The following is a 19004-nucleotide window of genomic DNA, read 5'->3' on the forward strand; positions in this document are numbered from 1 at the left end:
TAATAATATCTAAAACTTTGTTTTTTTTTTTTTCCCAAGTGTTTGATAAAATTATTCAAAATCTAAAAAAACATGTTTGCTTTATGAAAACTTATATATGCATAATAGATATAAGGTAGAGAGTGAATTTGTTCTCTTTGTAAGGATAAAGAGGGCTCATTCAACATATTTTGTTTTTGAATGTCAAACTTTATATATTTTTGGTTTGGGCGGCAAGTTATTTTTTGCAGATTAGTAATTGTTTATGGATTATTTAATTGTTTTCGTAGAATTTGTCTGGTTGAAGCTCATTCGATTAGCTGTCATAACTTATACTATTTGAACAATTTAGAGGATGAAAAATAGAATTACAAATTTAATTTTTATAATATTAACATGAATGAAAGAATTATCATAACGAGTGTTATTAGTCCAATAAGGTAGACTAGCATTATGACTTTGAGATCTTATTTATACTTTAATGTCCATTAATCATTTGTCATCACATAAAAATTTACTAAAAAATAAAACAAAAAATACATAAGCATAAGGAACTACATTAAAATCATAATAAAAATTATATTTTAGGAAATAAAGACAAACTATATCTATTATAAAAAAGAGTCTAAAAAATAGATGAAGATAAAATATTAAACAACTTATATTGTTATCTATGAATTAAAGGTAAATTAGATAATTTATCAGTACAATGATTTTCTTCACAAAAAACATGAAAAACTTTGGAGTGCATATGCTTATGAAAAGGCAAGCACGAATGTCATATCCCTTTAAGACTCCAACAAATCACTCGTTGATCTAAAAAACTATGATAGACTACAGAAGAATCACTCTTTAACCAAAGTTTTTTAAAAACCCTCCCTCTAAACATGCTCGAAAGCATAAATATTCATCATAAACTTAATATAAATAGAATTTTGAGTGTTATTATTGACGCAAAAAAAATGTTTATCAGATAATTCAGATGGAGTGTTTCTACAAATTTGAGGTTGAACCAAAACAAAAATATTAGTCTAATTGAGTTAGATTAGGACAAAGAAATTAATTAAAATATAATAAAGATACTATTAATATTTATTTCAAAAAAATTAAAGAAAAAATTATTTCGGAGTCAAATTTCATATCGAAAAGTCTATTACAAGGAAGGTAGTAACATCTTAAAATATATATTTATTTTATATTTTAATTTAATTAATTTTACGACAGCTAAATTGAAAATACATCTATGGAAAATACTTAAATAATTAAATTTCAAAGCAGTTTTAATTAATTTTTGTATGAATTACAAAGATTGAAGTTATTTAAATTAATTTTGTATATACTTGTAATAACCATCATATCGAAATGGACCTGACATGGCTATTACTAGATATTTATTCAATAAATTATAAATATTTTTATAATTTAGATATATGATGTTTTATAAGTTATTATTTAAATATTATACAAAATGGGAAAAGATTGCTTAAGAAATGAAAATGACATCATCTTGTTGGGTAGCATCGGTATAGAATAGATCAACTTCTACAAAGAAAAAAAAAACTTCTTCTTTTATACCTCATAACTTTTAACTGGTTTTCATGAGTTTTAAAATGATTATTTTATCATTTATAAAGGTGAATTTTGGATTCTCTCCCGTTATATTTTTGTACCGTTATATATATATAAAATCTTAAACAAATATACTAAGTGAATTTTATAAAAATATATATAATCTAATAATTATATTTTATAATAAAAAAAATAAAATAAACATTTAAAATATCAAATCTTATATATTTTATAGATTTTATTTTTGTTGCTAATCTTTATTTTATTTTGATAGAGGATAAGAAAGATTAATTTTTTTATCCTTTAATTTCCTTTTTAATTTAATTTTTTTTTAGTTTCCCTTTATTCTCTAAAAAATATCAATTTTTTGATACGTATATATAATATACAATGAATATCTTAAACGTGAATAGATGTGGAAATGTTGCACTCGTGAAATTTTCACTCTGAAATTTGGGATTCGCGAAATTTTTTCCCAAATTACGTATCTGATGCGGAATCCAAATAAATGGAGGCGTATCTGATGCAGTGTCCAAATTGATGGCCGCATCTCATCCATGAGCAAACTTCGGACACCGCGTCGTGTAGGTGTCTGCTCCGCCTCCGCGTCGGTGTCCGCTTCGGGAGCGGGAAACGCGTTCCAAGTGACGTGTCGGAGCCAAGAATGATTCTTCATATTGTGGTGTGGTTTCTTGAGCGAAACAAGAAGATAGAAGAACCTCCAAGTTTGATAAAAAAGAAGTGGTTGGAATGATACAAGGGGTGTTGCTAGTTTTTTACGGCAAGATGTTTGATGATTGGAAGATTAAGATGCTAACCATCTTTGGCTTTCAAGATGCTGCAGAAGTGGTGGCCGATGAGCTGTCAGAACTGGGGTCGAAGATCACCGATGAAGAAAAGAAAAATTACAAGGTTCAGCAAAAGCTTGATAGCAGGGAATAGTTCCTCATTTATCAACGTGTGAGTCCCAAGATCTTCAACAAAATCTCAAAAGCAGCCATCGCCAAAGAAGAATGGGGAATTTTGGTCAAGACCTATGATGATGGTAATAAAATCAAGAAGGTAAGACTCCAAATTCTACTACAACATTTTGAATTTCTGACTATGGAAGATAGTGAAACCACATCAGATTATTTTGAAAAAATTCAAGAACACGTGTTCATGCTATGGGATCTTGTTGAGATAACATCTCATATCAGCAGGTTGTGGACAAGATTATGAGAACTTTACCTCCAAGGTTTGACCATGGAGATCGAAGAGTTGCAACATTTGCTTGAAGCGCATGATTACAGGATAAATGAAAGAAGACACATCCAAGGACAAGCTCTCCAAGCAAGGTCTGGTTATAAAGGGAAGAATAAAGGGGGAAAGAAAAGGCATAAACAAAAACTTGATCACAATTCTAATGGTTCTGGTGACTCTACAAAGGCTAAAGATTAGAAGGTGAATGCTTCTTCCAGTGGAAGGAAGGAGTGGAAGTTTGATAAAAAGGTTATGTGTTATAATTGCAAAAAATTTGGTCATTTTTCTCGACATTTCTAAGATGGATAGGGAGTAAAGAAAATTTTTTTTTTCAAAGACACTCAAAAGAGTTACCTTTCATAGTCATCATTAACCCTTTCTGCAATAGGTGACCCAAGCTTAAGATATTTGTGTTCAAACCTGGTACATACAACACATCTTCGAAATGTTATCTCTGTCATGAGCTGCCTCATTTATACTAGCAAAGAATAAACCGAAAAAACGATGCAAATCTAGCACAAGATGATAATTCTGATTTAGAAGCGATAATGTTGATGGCTCAAACTGGCACTGATGTTGTGGATGAATCATCTTGTTATTTGTACTCAGGATGTTCAACACATATGACTAGTAGAAAAGACTAGTTTGTTCGTATAAATGAGGCAGCTCATGGAAGGATTCACTGATTGCTATGGGCAATGAACATATGGTTTAAAAGATTATGATGGCAGAGATGTCATTATCGAAGATGTGTTGTGTGTAGCAGGTTTGAACACAAATATCTTAAGCTTGGGTCAACTATTGCAGAAAGGGTTAATGATGACAATGAAAGGTAACTCTTTGAGTGTCTTTGATACGAACAGAAGGTTAGTTATACATGCTAACTTGTCTCAAAACAGGACATTTCGGGTGAGAATGAGCATTTTGAAATGTCAGTGTTTTGCCAGTGCAGTGAATAGAAATGAATGGCTTTTGCATCTTAGATCTAGAAATTTGAACTTCAGAGATTTACATCAGCTCAACCAACGAAATATGGTGTTTTGATTGCCTATTGTACTGCTTCCAGATGAATTGTGTAAGGAGTGTATTCAGTGCAAACAGACAAAGGGAAAATTTTGTAAATTTTTACCCTAAAAGGCAACTGAGAAGTTGAAAGTCATCCATTCAGATATTTATGGGCTAATATTGGTTGAAACCCCTGGTTTTATTTTGTGGTTGTTGCTTAGAAAAGGGCTTGCTTATTGCAGATTTAGAATCTGTGACTGCAAACATTCCATTCCTGATATGGAAAGTAGAAGAGGTGCCAGTTGTTTATATTATGCTTTAGCTATTGAATTCATATTAGTGTAGAAGAAGTCCAAAAGCATGTCATTGTTTGTCCAACTAATTGTGAAGCATAGCATTCAATCACTCTATTGAAACACTTAAATCCAAATTTTTCTTTAAAACTATAGATAACTGTAAGTTTGTAGATGATATGAATTCACTTTCAATAAAATAAAATAAAATCAATGGAAAGCACCGAGCCGAATAGAGTGATTGAATTGTTATGCAATGGAACTAATTTAGAAAACAAGAAATTTTACATGTCAGACAGAGCCAAATAAAAGGAGGTAGGAAACCTTTGACTTGTAACTATTTCCTTATCTGAAATGAAAAAGCATGTGATATTTCTTAATATTTTGTTCTATCAACATGAATAGCAGATTTGGTTAATTGAACCTAGTTTTGAAAGTTTAACATAAAGGATCTTATATGTGATCCAGCAAAGAGTGGTACAACTAGAACAATGAGGATAAGTAACTCGGAAGTTATGTGGTATTGATGGGAATCTACCTTCTAAGTGGGATAGGGCTTTTTAGAAATATATCATCGAAGGCCTTAATTTTTTCAATCAGGGGAGAGTTAGCTAGAGCATAAAGGAGTGTTGTGTGCTTCTGTTATATTGGGATTGCTCACTCTCATTCTGTGCCGGATTACCTATTCTTCTTTATGTTATTTCCTTTGTTTTCTGCAGTACCTGAAATTCAGTAAAAAAGTCCAAATTCGTCTGTTTAACAGGTTCTTATGGAGTTTAAGTGTATTTATAAGAGCCTAATTGGTATTTACTTATTCAATTGTTATTTTGAAAGAGATGGAGGATTGAAGTGTGAGGTTCTGGTTATCCTTTTCTTTCATCTGTATAGGGAAATACTTTATGATTTAGATTTAAAGAGAACAAATTCTGGTTGGGTACGTTGAGGCTTGGAAAGGCGAAAGGATTATAGTGTAACATGTGTCACAATTTATGGGCTAATATAGGTTGATACCCCTGCTGGAAATAGATATTTCATCACATTGATTGATGATGTGACTAGGAAAATGAGGACTTATATGCTAAAAAGAAAGTGTGACTCTTTGGATGTGCTTAAAAGGTTTAAACGGCTTGCTAAGAAACAAAGTGGACACAATGTTCAAGTGTTGAGAACTGATGGAGAAGGAGAATACACATCAGTATAGATTTCCAAAGTCTCTGTGCAGATAAAGGGATATTAATACATGAGGTAACACCTTTATACATGCCATAACATAATGGTACTGCTTAAAGGATTGGAAAGTGTTGAGATGACTGTCTTCTTTATTGTTGGTACAAGGATCATCATATCGAATGTCCTCCACGCTCCTGCTTTCGTCTTTTACTACATGAATTCCTGTTGCTTTAATGACGGAGGTATCAAACAAACCTTCATAGGTGACCTCCACTTGCTTCCATTCTGTAGACACTCCCATAAGATCATCTTCGAAATTTAATTCTCGTATGTCAAAGAGATGTGTATAATCCAATTCCAAAATCTTAACTTCTTTATTCATATGAAAAAGAGATTTTCTAATTTTTCCATTGATGGACACCATGGGTATAGTCAAGTCGAAAGGGCCCAGTACAGGTGCAATAAGAAGACAAAGTACTTTGACAGGGAATTTATTTCGAAACCCGAAAGAAATTGAAGGTCCCTTGCTTTGTTTATCCAACCACTCTGGAACACTTCCTCCTGGAAAGATGAATACTGTCCCTCCAGCCTCGTGAAGTTTCTGCTAGTCACAGTTCATCTATTCAACAATTCATCAAATGAAACTATCTGTTATCAAATCAAATTCATTAAAAACAACACAAAACCTGGTTTAACAACACGCTTCAACCTGAGGAAGTGAATGATGTACAATTTTTTGCCTTGAAATGTTTTAATTTTGGTGGGACCCCTCTGATTTCTTGAAGAAGTTTGCAATCACTCACATCAAGAGCATGCAGGTTGTGAAATTCTTTGATGCATTCAGGAAGGAACGTGATATCACTTTCCTGTAGCCATAGATAACTCACATGAGCCAACTGCGTGAAACCTGTTGAAAGAAAATCATCATTGAGGTTGCAAGAGAGAGCCATAAAATCATCTAGCTTTGAGGATACGATTGAGCCCATTTGTTCTTGAGTCTCTTCTGGTTTTTCCCATTCCCACCCCTTACAGTTATAAACTCTAAAATTAGACAGTTCAGGCGTCATGAAAATGCTACTTAACCGAACAAAATCGCAATTCACAAGTAAATTTTTGAGTCCCGTGAGATTTTGAAACGAATTCGGCAACTCTTTTTATGGGAAGGTTAATCAGTTCAAGTCTTTTTATGTTTTTCATATTTCCTAATATTTGAGGAAAATTCTCAAGACTGGAACAATATGAAAGTTCTAGTCTTTCAAGAGAGGTCAAGTGAAGAGGTGGAAAACTCGTGAGCTTTGAGCAACCTTCTGCACTCAATATTTTAAGTTTAGTCATAAAACCAACTGAGTCGTGAACTGCAGTTAAACTATCACACCATTCAAAGGAAAGTTTCTCCAAATTTTGGAGATCAGATACATCTGGTATTCGTGTTAGAAGTTTGCAGTCGTCAAAATTCAAGCTTGTTAGATTCTCGAACTTCTGCAAAGAAAACAATAAGGGAAGGAAATAAGAACCCAATGGATACATTTGAAGTACATTTATCACTTTACAAGATGAGGAAAATATACCTTCGATGAGGCATGAAACCCAAATGACGCAAAGCAACTCTCAGGTAACTTGCATATGACAAGTTTGGTTGGATGAAAATTAGATGGTAAACAATTTGAAGGATATCGATGCCATTCCAGTACTCTCAAACTTTCTGGAAAATAATTGGGACCTTTGGAAAATTTAACATTTCTATTGATAAGTACTTTAAGGTTTTCCATCTCCATGAAGGTGTTTTCATCATATTCTACTGTTTCTTCGTTCTCAGAGATGGAGAAATCCAGACGCATGATTTCAATTTTACTTGTTCCCTGATATTGCAAAATGGCACGAATCAACCACAACGTAAGTGTAAGACCTCAATTAAGAGAGTTTAAAAACTAATATAAACAGAAAAATTTAGAAACTGTCCAGAAAAAAATAACTATATATGATGTGAACTACGATAGACAAAGACTGCATCAAGATAAGAAGGCAAATTAATGATTGGTGAAGCTCATTTACCATGTTGTATTTTAAAACTTGGATTACATCTTTAGGTAACCATAATCTCCTACGCTTCCCTGGTTCATTCGGTGATTCTTTCTGATCAATTTTTCTACCCATGTCCTCAATCAGATCGTGCATTTCAACTGTACTAAGTATACTAACCTTTAATAGAGATTTTTCAACCAACACACCAATATGATGTTTCATGCAGTTATCATAGAGAGCTCCAAGAATATCTTCTACCTCTCTCAATGCATATCCTTTGAAGCAACAAGCAATGTCAAGAAAAACAACCTTCTCTTCTTCCTCCAAAGCTTCATAGCTTACTTTAAGTATCTCAATGATTTCTTTCTTAGGAATTCTCTTATACTGTCTGGTAGCAGATTCCCATTCTTTTACACTTTTTCCAAAGAGGTTGGAGCCTATTACTTCTAATGCCAGTGGAAGGCCAGAAGCATAAGTCACCACACGATTCAAGACTAACACATAATCTGGATCAGCCTTTTTCTTTTTGAAAGCTTTCAATGTAAGCAGTCGTAGAGCATCCTTCTCATTCAATTCCCTCACCTCATATGTTCTTGTAACTTGATGAGTTGCCAACAATTGTTTATCCCGAGTTGTGATGATTATTCTGCTTCCAGGGCCGAACCAATCACATCCTCCAGCAAGTGCTCGTAATTGCTCGAGATTGTCAACATCATCTAGAATCAGTAGAATCTTTTTCCTCTTGAGCCTACACTTTATCATTGAATGTTGCTTACTTGTTAAGTTAATCTCCTCCTTTCCTAATACTTGTGACATAAGGATGCTTTGGAGGTGTTCTAAACCATTTTGGTTTGATTTTTCTCTAACATCTTCAAGAAAACACAAACTATCAAAATTCTCAGCAATTAAACTATTATAAACAGCTCGAGCAAGTGTTGATTTTCCTACACCACCCATTCCGTGGATGCCTATCATGTGGACACCATCATAACATCCAACCTCTAACACCTTCCTAACTTCAAGCACTTGTGAATCTAGTCCAACCTGGTAATCCGCAACGTGTAAACAACAACCACGATTAATTTCGCTCGAGACCCTCTCAACAATGCTCCCAATAAACTTGTATTCATATTCAATGCTGTTTCAAACAGAAAAGGTTTTAACAAATTAGTATCAAGGACAACAAATGTTTCTTTTATCTTGAAGTGAAATTTAAGGCAACAAAATTATGAAGTGGAAGATTGGTAAGGTAGTGTACCTGTCTTTGAAATGATAACCAGACAAGTCAGCTACTTGACGCAGAGCCATCTTCCATTTCCGCAACTTCTCCTTATCTTTGAACCTTTTCTGTTGCTTGGTGAATGCTTCTCCATAACTGCCTTTCTGGTGTCTCACATACGAAGGGTCCACCTTATAAAATAGGGGTATAACAAGTAGCCCTTTATTCTTGCAGTCAAGGATGGCTGCAAGTTCATCTAAGCAGAAGGAGGAAGAAGCATAGTTGTGAGAGAGCACAGTGATGGCAATCATAGACTCTTGAATTGCCTTCATAAGTGCTGGTGTTATTTTCTCTCCTCTCTCAAGCTTGTCATCATCAATGAAAGTGTGAATTCCCTTGTCACAAAGAGCTTTGTAAAGATTGCCAGTGAAACCATAGCGCGTGTCTTCCCCTCTAAAGCTGAGGAACACATCATAGGTGAATGTTCGGGAGGTGATTGTTGGCATTAAATGAGAGGTTAGAGTGTATATGGAGTTAATCTTTAAATAAATATGAAATTTATATATGGACTGAAGCGTAGAGTTAGTGTGAAGTGCAGTGCAATGTCTTTCTTTTAAATAAATAAATTGCAGGCTGCGTAACCCGTGATCTTCGATGAACGTAGTCAAAAGGAGAAGAAAAAGGAAGATGCGTTCATATCTTCGTCTAAAATTATCTGGAAAACTAGATGTCAGAGATAAAATAAATATTTACTGTACATTAAAAATGATTTTGCTAAAAGTATTAACCTTTGAAACACCGAGTTTATTCTATATTGTTCTAATAAAGGGATCATCATTGGTTTTATATCGAACAACTGAGTTTAGCTGGGTTCTTAATTTAGCTGAGTAAAGAAGAAAAAGCAAAAGTGCTATTTGAAGATTTGTTTTTAGTCCCTTAAAATGAGGAAAAAGTTGTGTGGATGGCTTGTTTGGTCTCCAAAATCAAACTGAATGATGAGACTGAGAAAATGTAACGCAGAGTATACCAAACATACAGGAAATACCATACCAGTGTTAATTATTCGGAATGAACTTTATGGAAAATCTCTTTTTTTTCCCTCTCTTTTCTCTCAAAAGTCAACACCATGCACAACCCCTATCTACGTTACGAGACAGGTCTTGACATTTAAGTCGTCTTAGAAATTTCCCATAATAAAGTGTACACACAATTATTTAGAATAATTTGCAGATCTGTTTAAATTTACACATAATAAAGTATAAATTTGTTATGTGTAAATTTGTTGGCAGTAGAAACAAGCAAATTTATACTTTCGTCACTATTGAAGCACCAAATTTTGAAAAAACTACGAGTTTTAACCACTATATGTTGTTTGTTTGAGTTAAAGTAGGATGAATCCTTAATTTAGAAGTCAGTTTCTTTGCATCCCATATTGTAATATCTTGATTGTTCTTCAGCAAAGGTATTACTTGAAAGCTTTTTGAAGATTCGTTCCGTGCACAAAGGTATTTATTGAAATATTGAAAATGTTTCTTTCCCAGAACTATTGGAACTTGGAAGCATATGCCAACCAAAAACACGCTCCGAGTCCGACTGCTTCAGATGCTGCAGTTTAATAACGTACAAAGTAATGTGCCATCATTTTTTTCTTTTTGTTTGTAGACAACAAATTCTCTCTTATGAAAAAACTTGATTCACCCTCTGCTGATGTTGTTATTCATGCAATCAACATTACAATTTACAGACACATATTTGTGACAGTTGTACTCAAACCAGACAAAAATGATTATAAACTGTTAGTACATTAATTACCACAACACGGTTAATACATTAATTATCATAACTCCTAATATATTTAAGTTTGTTCCAAACCCATTGATTTAATATATAAAGTAATAAACTCAGACAACATAATATTGGATTCAAGTCTGATTTACTCCTCTCAAGGTGTTTGGATGTCTCTGCTATGCATCCATCTTACAGCAACATTGTAGAAAATTGAAACCAAGGCTCGAAAAGTTGTGTTCTTGTGTTCTACATTTGAAGATACCGTTGAGCCCATTTTTTCATTATGCGTCCCATCTTTGTTAACATTTCCGGAAAATTCTCAAGACTGAAACAAAAAGAAAGTTCAAGAATTTCAAGAGAGGGCAGCTTGAGAGGTGGAAATCTGGCAAGCTTCTCGCATCCTTCAGAAAACCAACTGAGTAGTGCACTTCAATTAAACTCTCACACTCTTTAAATGAAAGTTTCTCCAAGTTTCGGAGTTCAGATACGTTAGGTATCCGAGTTATAGGTTTGCAGTTGTCCAAATTCAAGACGGTTAGCTTCCATTCCATTCCACCCTTTCTCTTTTGTCGGTTGTGGAGAAATGAAGACACACCATTTCAAATTTCACTAGTTCCCTGTTAAATATAACATGACTATATGAGACAAAAAAGGTTAATCAAGATGAGAAACCAAACCATTCATTCATGAATCTGTCTCACTTACCGTGTTGTGTTTTAGAACATGAATTATATCTTTTGGTAACCATAATCTCCTGCGCCTTCCTGCTTCTTTAGGTGATTCTTTCTGGTCAATTTCTCTACCCATGTCCTTAATCAAGTCGTGCAATTCAACTGTTCCTCTCTGACTGACCTTTATGAGAGATTTTTCAATTAACACCCCAATATGATGTTTCATGCAGTCATCATAAAGAGCACGAAGCATAATCTCGACCTCTGTTAATTTATATCCTTTGAAGCAACAAGCAATGTCAAGAAAAACACCCTTCTCCTCTTCCTCCAAAGCATCAAAGCTTACTTTAAGTATCTCGAGGATTTGATTGTTAGGAATTCTTTTATATTTATTAACAGCAGATTTCCATTGTTCCACACTTTTTGCAAATAGGTTGGAACCAATTACTTCCAAAGCCAATGGAAGGCCAGAAGTATATGCTACTACACGATTCAAGACCTTTACATAACTTGGATCAACTTGTTCCGTTTTGAACGCTTTCCATGTAAGCAACTTAGGAGCATCCTTTGCATTCAATGTCTTGACCTCATAAGCTCTTTTAACTTGATGAGATGAGAGCAATTGTGCATCTCTGGAACTTCTCCTTCTTATCTTTGAACCTTTTTTTATTCTTAGTCAATGCCTCTCCATAACTACCTCTATGGTGTCTAACATCAGAAGGGTTGACCTTATAAAAGAGCGGTATAACTAACAATCCTTAGGTGTGGCAGTGAAGGATGGTTGCGAGTTCATCCAAGCAGAAGGAGGAAGAAGCATAGTTCTGAGAGAGCACAACTATGGCAAAGTCTGGACTGAAAATTGAGCTTGTTGGGACAATATGGAATCAAACTTTGAATAAACATGAAATTCAAACAATGAAATGTAAGGTAATGCAGAGTAAAGTATGAAACAGTAATTAGAGTGGGTCCTCCTGTTGTACATTAAACGCGTGAAACTTTTGGAAAATATCTCTGTTGGTCTCTTTCTAGTATGCTCCAGTTTTGGTCAATGCAACAGTAGTCAACACAATAATGTTAAACTTATCTCCATCTTATAAAGATAATATACACTATACGCCATTTTTATTTTGTTAATTCTATCTCTCCAAACGGTTCGATTAAAATTTATTTGTTTGATTAAAATGAATATATATAATCCACATTTATTCATAATGCTTTTAAAATGTTTTTTTGCACTATTTCTTTATATATATATATATATATATATATATATATATATGTGATTTATTTAGAATAATTGTTTCTTTGTCACATTTATTATTTATTATTATTTTTTTTACTTTTTGTTCTCAATCTTAATTTTTCTTTCCTTTTTAATACTCTAATAATATTACATATTTAATTATAATTTATATATATATATATATATATATATATATATATATATATATTAATATTATGAATTAATGATTGTCCATTGATTTGACATATCTACTCATATGATTAATATTCATTACTTCTCTTTATGTAAATATTTGTATTAACTAATTTGATTTGTTTCCTTTATGGATTAGATGGATTACATGTTGTATCTATACATAGGACTCAACAATAATAATACACGGGTTGTTCCCTATTCTCTCATTTTTTATTCTCTATTGTTTCTTCTCTTTCTATTATCTATTATTCTCTCTGTTATTGACTCTATTTCATAACACGTTATCAGCACGATGCTTCAACCAACTGAGGACCAGTGGAAGTTTTGTCTCTCTAACGACAGTGCTCTGCGTGTCTCAATCCAGGCTCTTTCTAATCCTTTCTCAATTTATAAGTTTACCTTGTATTCTTCCTCTTGTGATAAGAATTGTTTGACTTTATCAGTTTTCATCTCCGTCTTATTATTTTTATTTTTATTATGATGGTGATTATTATTATTATTATTATTATTATTATTTTGATGATTATTATTATTAATATTATTATTTTATGTGTTAGTTCTAAACACGCAAAATGTTGCAAAATTTGTTTGTGACCTTTGATATTACAAGGAAGAATTCCTTATATTGGATTTTAAATATTGAAATACATTTAGATGCAATGGATATTGAGATACCATTAAATAAAGAAATAAAGCATCTAAACAACTAATTTGCTCATGCAACAAAAATATTGTGAAAAGAGATTTCACAAATATTATGAATTTATTTCATGCCTATGTATGGCTGGTTGGACAAAGCAATAAAGCTTTTGATGAAAAATCATAAGATCCGCCTAATTTGCTCCATTCCTATAAGTGAATGCAACAATAAATATTATGAATCTATTTCATGCCTTTGTATGGCTGCACAAAGCAATGAGCTTTTGATAAAAAATCATGAAACCTGTCCAAATTGGTTCTGCTCCATTCCCAGAAGTGAATGCAGCAACATTTGATTTATATTTTCATGATCGTGATCGTGATATTGATTATGGACATGGTTATAAAGAAAATTTCAAAGACACATTTTTGTCATCAGAAGTGGCATAATAATGTGAAAAAGGAAAAAGGAAAATTTGAAAATATTGACAAAAGAAAAGATGAAAGTATATATTATCTTTACAATGGTAAAGACCATTTAAGTTGTACTTATTGTACACCAAAACATCTTACAAATAATGTGAAGATCATAGAAACACATTTTGCTTATGAAGATGGTGATTCTAATTATAGCCATATGGATGTTACTCATCTTGATACTATTATTTTCTTTGCTAAATCAAATGGACGCATTGATCACCGATCACCTCATTAGTTATGGGAGTGTTAAAAAAAATCATATTGATATTTATGTTTATATGAAGAATGAATGTTGACACTAGTACCAGAGGTTGTGTCTTATTGACAATGCAACAACTTATAAAATTCTCAAGAGTAACAAATTTTTCTATTGTTTGATAGTGCTAGACATCAATGTTAGTATTATTTATAGTACTACAAATATATTTGAAGGCTCTAGAAGAGCTTTAATACTTCTACCAAGAAGTTGAATAAAAACTTATTAAGTTTCAAGGATATTTGTCTAAATAGATATTATATTGAGACAAACAATAAAAAAGATATGAAATATCTTTATATCTCTACGATTGAGTAAAAAAAAAAGTATATTGGAGAAATTATCAACATTCTCTTACGGTTTGTTAATTCCAAAGACACGCTTGAAGCGTGGTAGGCCAATTGGTTCCAAAGATAAAAAACTCTTGAATGAGAGAGGGAGCTAAAATGCAAGATGACCTACTCGAAAAGGTGAAAATTCCAAAAGATTCATTTCATATAATTAATGATTCGGTTCTAGAAGAACCTCAGGTACCTGAAATTGTTCAAAATGATGAGATCTCAATAAATTATGTCATGAATCATATAATATGGAACTAAGATGAAGTTAACATTGACAAAACTTTTACTTATAATATAGCGATGAATGCTATGAATGACAATGAGGATCAATAAACAATGATCATTGAAGATTGTCGGCAAAGAAAAGATTGGCCAAAATGAAAATATGCAAAAAAACATAATTATATTTGCTTGCTAAATGAAAGGTTTTTGGACGTATAGTTCGCACACCTAAAGTTGGGAAACCCGTTGGGTACATATGGATTTTTGCACAAAAAACAAATTAAGAATGATGAAATTGTGAAAAAACATATTCACTAGTATTGGATGCAACAACATTGCAATATTCGATTATCCTAGTTGCACAACAAGGTTTGCATTTACATCTAATGGATGATGTTACAACCTATTCGTATGGTTATTTTGAGAATCTTATTTATATGAAAATCCTTAAAGGATTTTATTTGTCCAACAAGACAAATTCTAAAGAGGGTTATTCAATAAAATTGAACATGCTCTTTTATTGATTAAAGCAATGAGGATGTGTGTGACATAACCGTCTTATTGAGTACTTATTAAAAGAAGATATAGAAATTATCCTATTTGTTCTTGTATTTATATGAAAAGATCTAAAAATGAATTTGCCATAATTATTGTTTATGTAGATGACATAAACATCGTTGGAACTTCTAATGAGCTCACAGAGACAATTGATTACTCAAAGAAATAATTTGAGATGATCTTTGAAGGGTAAAGTCTTATTTGAAATTAGAAATTGAGTATTTAAATAAATGTGTTTTTATACGTCAAGATGCTTATTTAATTAAGGTGTTTAAAATGTTCTAAATGGACAAGTCATGTCCATTATGCACTTCAATAGTTGTGAGGTCGTTAGATGTTGATAAAGACTCTTCTTAGACCTCAAGAAAATGATGATCTTCTTGGTCCAGAAGCACTATATCTTAGTGTCATAGAAACACTAATGTATCTTGCTAATTATACTCGATCTAATAATGCATTTGCTGTAAATTTGTTAAGCAAGATATAGTTCTTCAACTACAAGAAGAAAATGGTTTGGAGTAAAACATATACTTCGTTACTTTAAGGGTACTACGAATATGAGCTTATTTCATCCAAATGATTCAGATTCAGACCAATGGGTTATGTATATGCATGTTATCTTATATATTCTCACAATGTCACAATGGTTGATCACAAACAAGATGTTTGTTCACATGTGGTAGCTAGAGGTTTCAATTTGGCCCAGCCCACAGGGCTTGGTCCTGACCCATGTGGGCTAGGGCCAAAAAAGCCCACATTGAAAAAAAGCCCCTAACAAAGAAGCCCATAGGGCCAAAAATCCTACAAAAGCCCTGTGGGCCAGGGAAAAATACTTGTTGTCCTCTTGGCAAGCGTACCAAAAGTCAACTGTAGTATAATGATTTAAAGTAGGAGTGTCGAACCCACGAGGAACGGATTCAGTTAAAATAACTAATTATCTCGATCAGCATATATATACAAAGGTTTTAATTTGATTTGACATTAACTATTGCATGAAATTAATATAGTAAAAGTAGAAAAGTTTAGAAAAATACAGTAAAAGAAACTGGGATTGAATTTCATCTATCTCCCTTGTCTGTAATCTGGATGAATATAATATATAACATCTGAAAATACCAATATTGATGCACACTCAAAAATCATTTATACCGATCCCTCGCGTATAAAATTCATAAGATTAGTTTCTTGAATATTGATTCCTCACATATTCAACAAACTATCCAGCATTACGGTCGAGTGTTAAAAGCAATTGATATATTGAGATCTATTCCTAGCATCACAGTATATCAAGTATCATTGTTCAAATCAGATTTTCAGAAATACTTTCCAGTCAGATCTAAAAATCAAAATCAAAACATCTATTGATCAGATAGAAGTAAGCATTAAGAGTAAAACAATAATACCAATACTGAGTAAAACAGAAATGCTATATACAAATATCACCAGATTACATCCAAGTTCGAGTAGATTACATTCAATCCCAAAGGAGAAGATTAGCCACTCATGGTAGCCAACAAAATCCTATGAGCTAAGAAGAAGAAGAAGAAAATGAGAAACTGTGATGCTCCTGGTAGCAGCTCTGCAGCACGGACCTGTTCTTCTCCCAAAATTCCAAGCTCTCTGCAGTTCTGAACCTCCAAAATATATATACAGCCCGAACTCTCGCTTGGGCTACTGAGTCTCGCTTGGGCGAGATAGAGTACTTCAGCATGAAGGAAGGGTCTCGCTTGGGCCACTCATTCTCGCTTAGGCGAGATAGAGTTCTTCACGTTGAAGGAATGTCTCGCTTGGGCGACCATGTCCTTGCTTAGGCGAGAATTGAAAAATTGGGCGTGGCTTCTTCACGAAATCTCGCTTAAGCGAGATCAAGCTCGCTTGAGCGAGAAAGGCGGCAAGTGTCTCGCTTAGGTGAGAAGACTTTAACTTTTGGGCGAGCCTGTCCTAGCTTGAGCGAAACACCTTAGTTTTGAGCGACCTGTAGCAGATTTTCCTCCTTTTCTTCTCTATTTCTTGCTTCTCCTTCACTCTTCTTGAGTTCTCTTTAATCTCTCCTGAAAAACACACAAAATAGGATCAAATGATTTCTTTAATTCAAAACTTGGAAGCCTATGATTGAAACTTAGATTTAGGGAGAATCAATATGAAATGAACACCAATTTAAAGCATAAGTGCCAGAGTTTGTTATGAATCTTTACTGAATTTTGGCACTTATCAGCCAACCCATGGGCTTTCATCTTCCACATGAAAAATATATTATTTTTTAAAATATATTACTATCCGTGGGACAGGCCCAACGAACTGGATAAGCACGACGATCCGAATAGATCGAACGACCTGGACCTGCCCGAAGACCTCGACAAGAACGACAACTCGAATGGGCCCGATGATCTAAACAGGCGCAACGACCCGAACAGGCTCGATAACACGGACGGGCCGGAAAACCCGGACGACCCAGATGGGCCTGACAACCAGGATAAACCCGACAACACGGATAAGCCCAACGACCTGGATGGGCTCGACGACCCAGACGGGCCCGACGATCCAGACGGGACCGACGACCCGGACAGTCCCGACAACCTGGATGAGCTCTATGACCCAAACGGGCCCGACAACCTGGACGGGCCCGATGACCCGAACAGGCCCGAAAACCCATATGGACCTGACAACCTGGACACGCCTGATGACCCAGACATGCCTGACAACACAGACAGGTCCGACGTTTCGGATGGGTCCGAATACCCGGACGGGCCCGACGACCTGAACAGGCCCTACGATCTAAACGGGTCCAACGAATCGGGCGGGTCTAACGACCCAAAAGGGCCCATCGATCCGAATAAGCCCGACGATAAGGACAAGCACGACGATCAGAACAGGCCCAACGACCCGAACGGGCCCTACGACATAGACGGGCCTGGCGACCCAGATAGAGTAGACGACACGGACGGGCCCTACGACCTAGATGGGCCCAACGACCGGGACGGGCCCAACGATCCTAACGGGCCCGACGACCCTGACATGCCCAACGATGCGACAGGCCCAATGACCCAATCGCGCCCGATGATCCAGACAGGCCCAACTACACGAATGGGCCCGACGATCCGAAGGGGCCCGACGATCCGAAGGTGCCTAACGACAAGGACTGGCCCAATGAGCCGGACGGGCCCAATGATCCAGAATTGCCCAACAACCCGAATAGGCTTGTCCGTGTCGTCGAGCGGGACGGGTTATCAGGCTTGTTCTGGTCATTGGGCATGTCTAGATCATCGTGCCCATCCGGGTCGTTGGGTATGTTAGGGTCGTCGGGCCCATACGGGTTATCGGGCCCTTATGTAGAGGTGTCAATTTGGCCCAGCCCACAGGGCTTGGCCCTGACCCATGTGGGCTAGGGCCAAAAAAGCCCACATTGAAAAAAAAAACCCAACAAAGAAGCCCACAAGGCCAAGAACCCTACAAAATTCCTGTGGGCCAGGGCCAACCCATGGGCTTTCATCTTCCACATGAAAAATATATTATTTTTTAAAATATATCACTATCTGTGGGACAGGCAAAACGAACTGGATAAGCACGACGACCCGAAGAGATCGAACGACCCGAACCTGCACAAATACCTCGACAAGAACGACGACTCGAATGGGCCCGATGATCCAAACAAGCCCAATGACCTGAACGAGCCCGACGACTTGGACGACATGGAAGGGCCAGACAACCCGAACGACCCAGATGGTCCTGACAACCAAGATAAACCCGACAACACGGACAAGCCTGACGACATGGACGGGTCCAACAACCCAGACGGGCTCGAATCCCAAATGGGCTAGACGACCCAAACGACACCGATGACCCGGACGGGCCCGACGACCCGGAGGGACCCTATGACCCAAACGGGCCTGAAGACCCGAACGAGCCCTACGACCCGGACGGGCCCGAAAACCCGTATGGATTTGACAACCTGGACATGCCTAATGACCTAGACGAGCTCGACGACACAAACAAGCCTGACGACCCGGATGGGTCTGAATACCTGGACGAGCCCGACGACCTAGACGGGCCCTACGACCTAAGCGGGCTCGACGAACCGGGTGGGCCTAACGACCCGAACGGGTCCAACAATC

General features: G+C 35.5%; 2 protein-coding genes, 1 long non-coding RNA gene and 1 pseudogene across 3 annotated transcripts; 2 read left to right on the forward strand and 2 right to left on the reverse strand.

Annotated features, from left to right (window-relative positions):
- Positions 1–1970: 1970 nt before the first annotated feature.
- On the forward strand, positions 1971–5003 carry LOC114181793. The gene is made up of 2 exons (XR_003603926.1): positions 1971–2610; positions 2751–5003. It is a non-coding gene; the product is annotated as an uncharacterized LOC114181793 (long non-coding RNA).
- A 271-nt stretch (positions 5004–5274) lies between these two features.
- On the reverse strand, positions 5275–9144 carry LOC114181790 (annotated as a pseudogene).
- Positions 9145–10307: 1163 nt separating this feature from the next.
- Positions 10308–11634, reverse strand: LOC114182048 (disease resistance protein RPP2B-like; the record flags this gene model as incomplete). The annotated part of the gene is made up of 2 exons (XM_028068790.1): positions 10308–10904; positions 10993–11634. Coding segments are annotated over 2 exons (660 nt in total), but the record flags the coding sequence as incomplete, so codon positions are not given.
- Positions 11635–16440: 4806 nt separating this feature from the next.
- Positions 16441–18710, forward strand: LOC114182049 (sporozoite surface protein 2-like). Its single transcript, XM_028068791.1, has 4 exons — positions 16441–16517; positions 17181–17423; positions 17532–18014; positions 18437–18710. Exons 1-4 carry the CDS (start codon positions 16441–16443, stop codon positions 18708–18710), a joined length of 1077 nt encoding a protein of 358 aa, XP_027924592.1.
- Positions 18711–19004: the final 294 nt, after the last annotated feature.

Source organism: Vigna unguiculata, chromosome 4 (assembly GCF_004118075.2).
Source record: "Vigna unguiculata cultivar IT97K-499-35 chromosome 4, ASM411807v1, whole genome shotgun sequence".
In the NCBI taxonomy this organism is placed as follows: domain Eukaryota; kingdom Viridiplantae; phylum Streptophyta; class Magnoliopsida; order Fabales; family Fabaceae; genus Vigna; species Vigna unguiculata.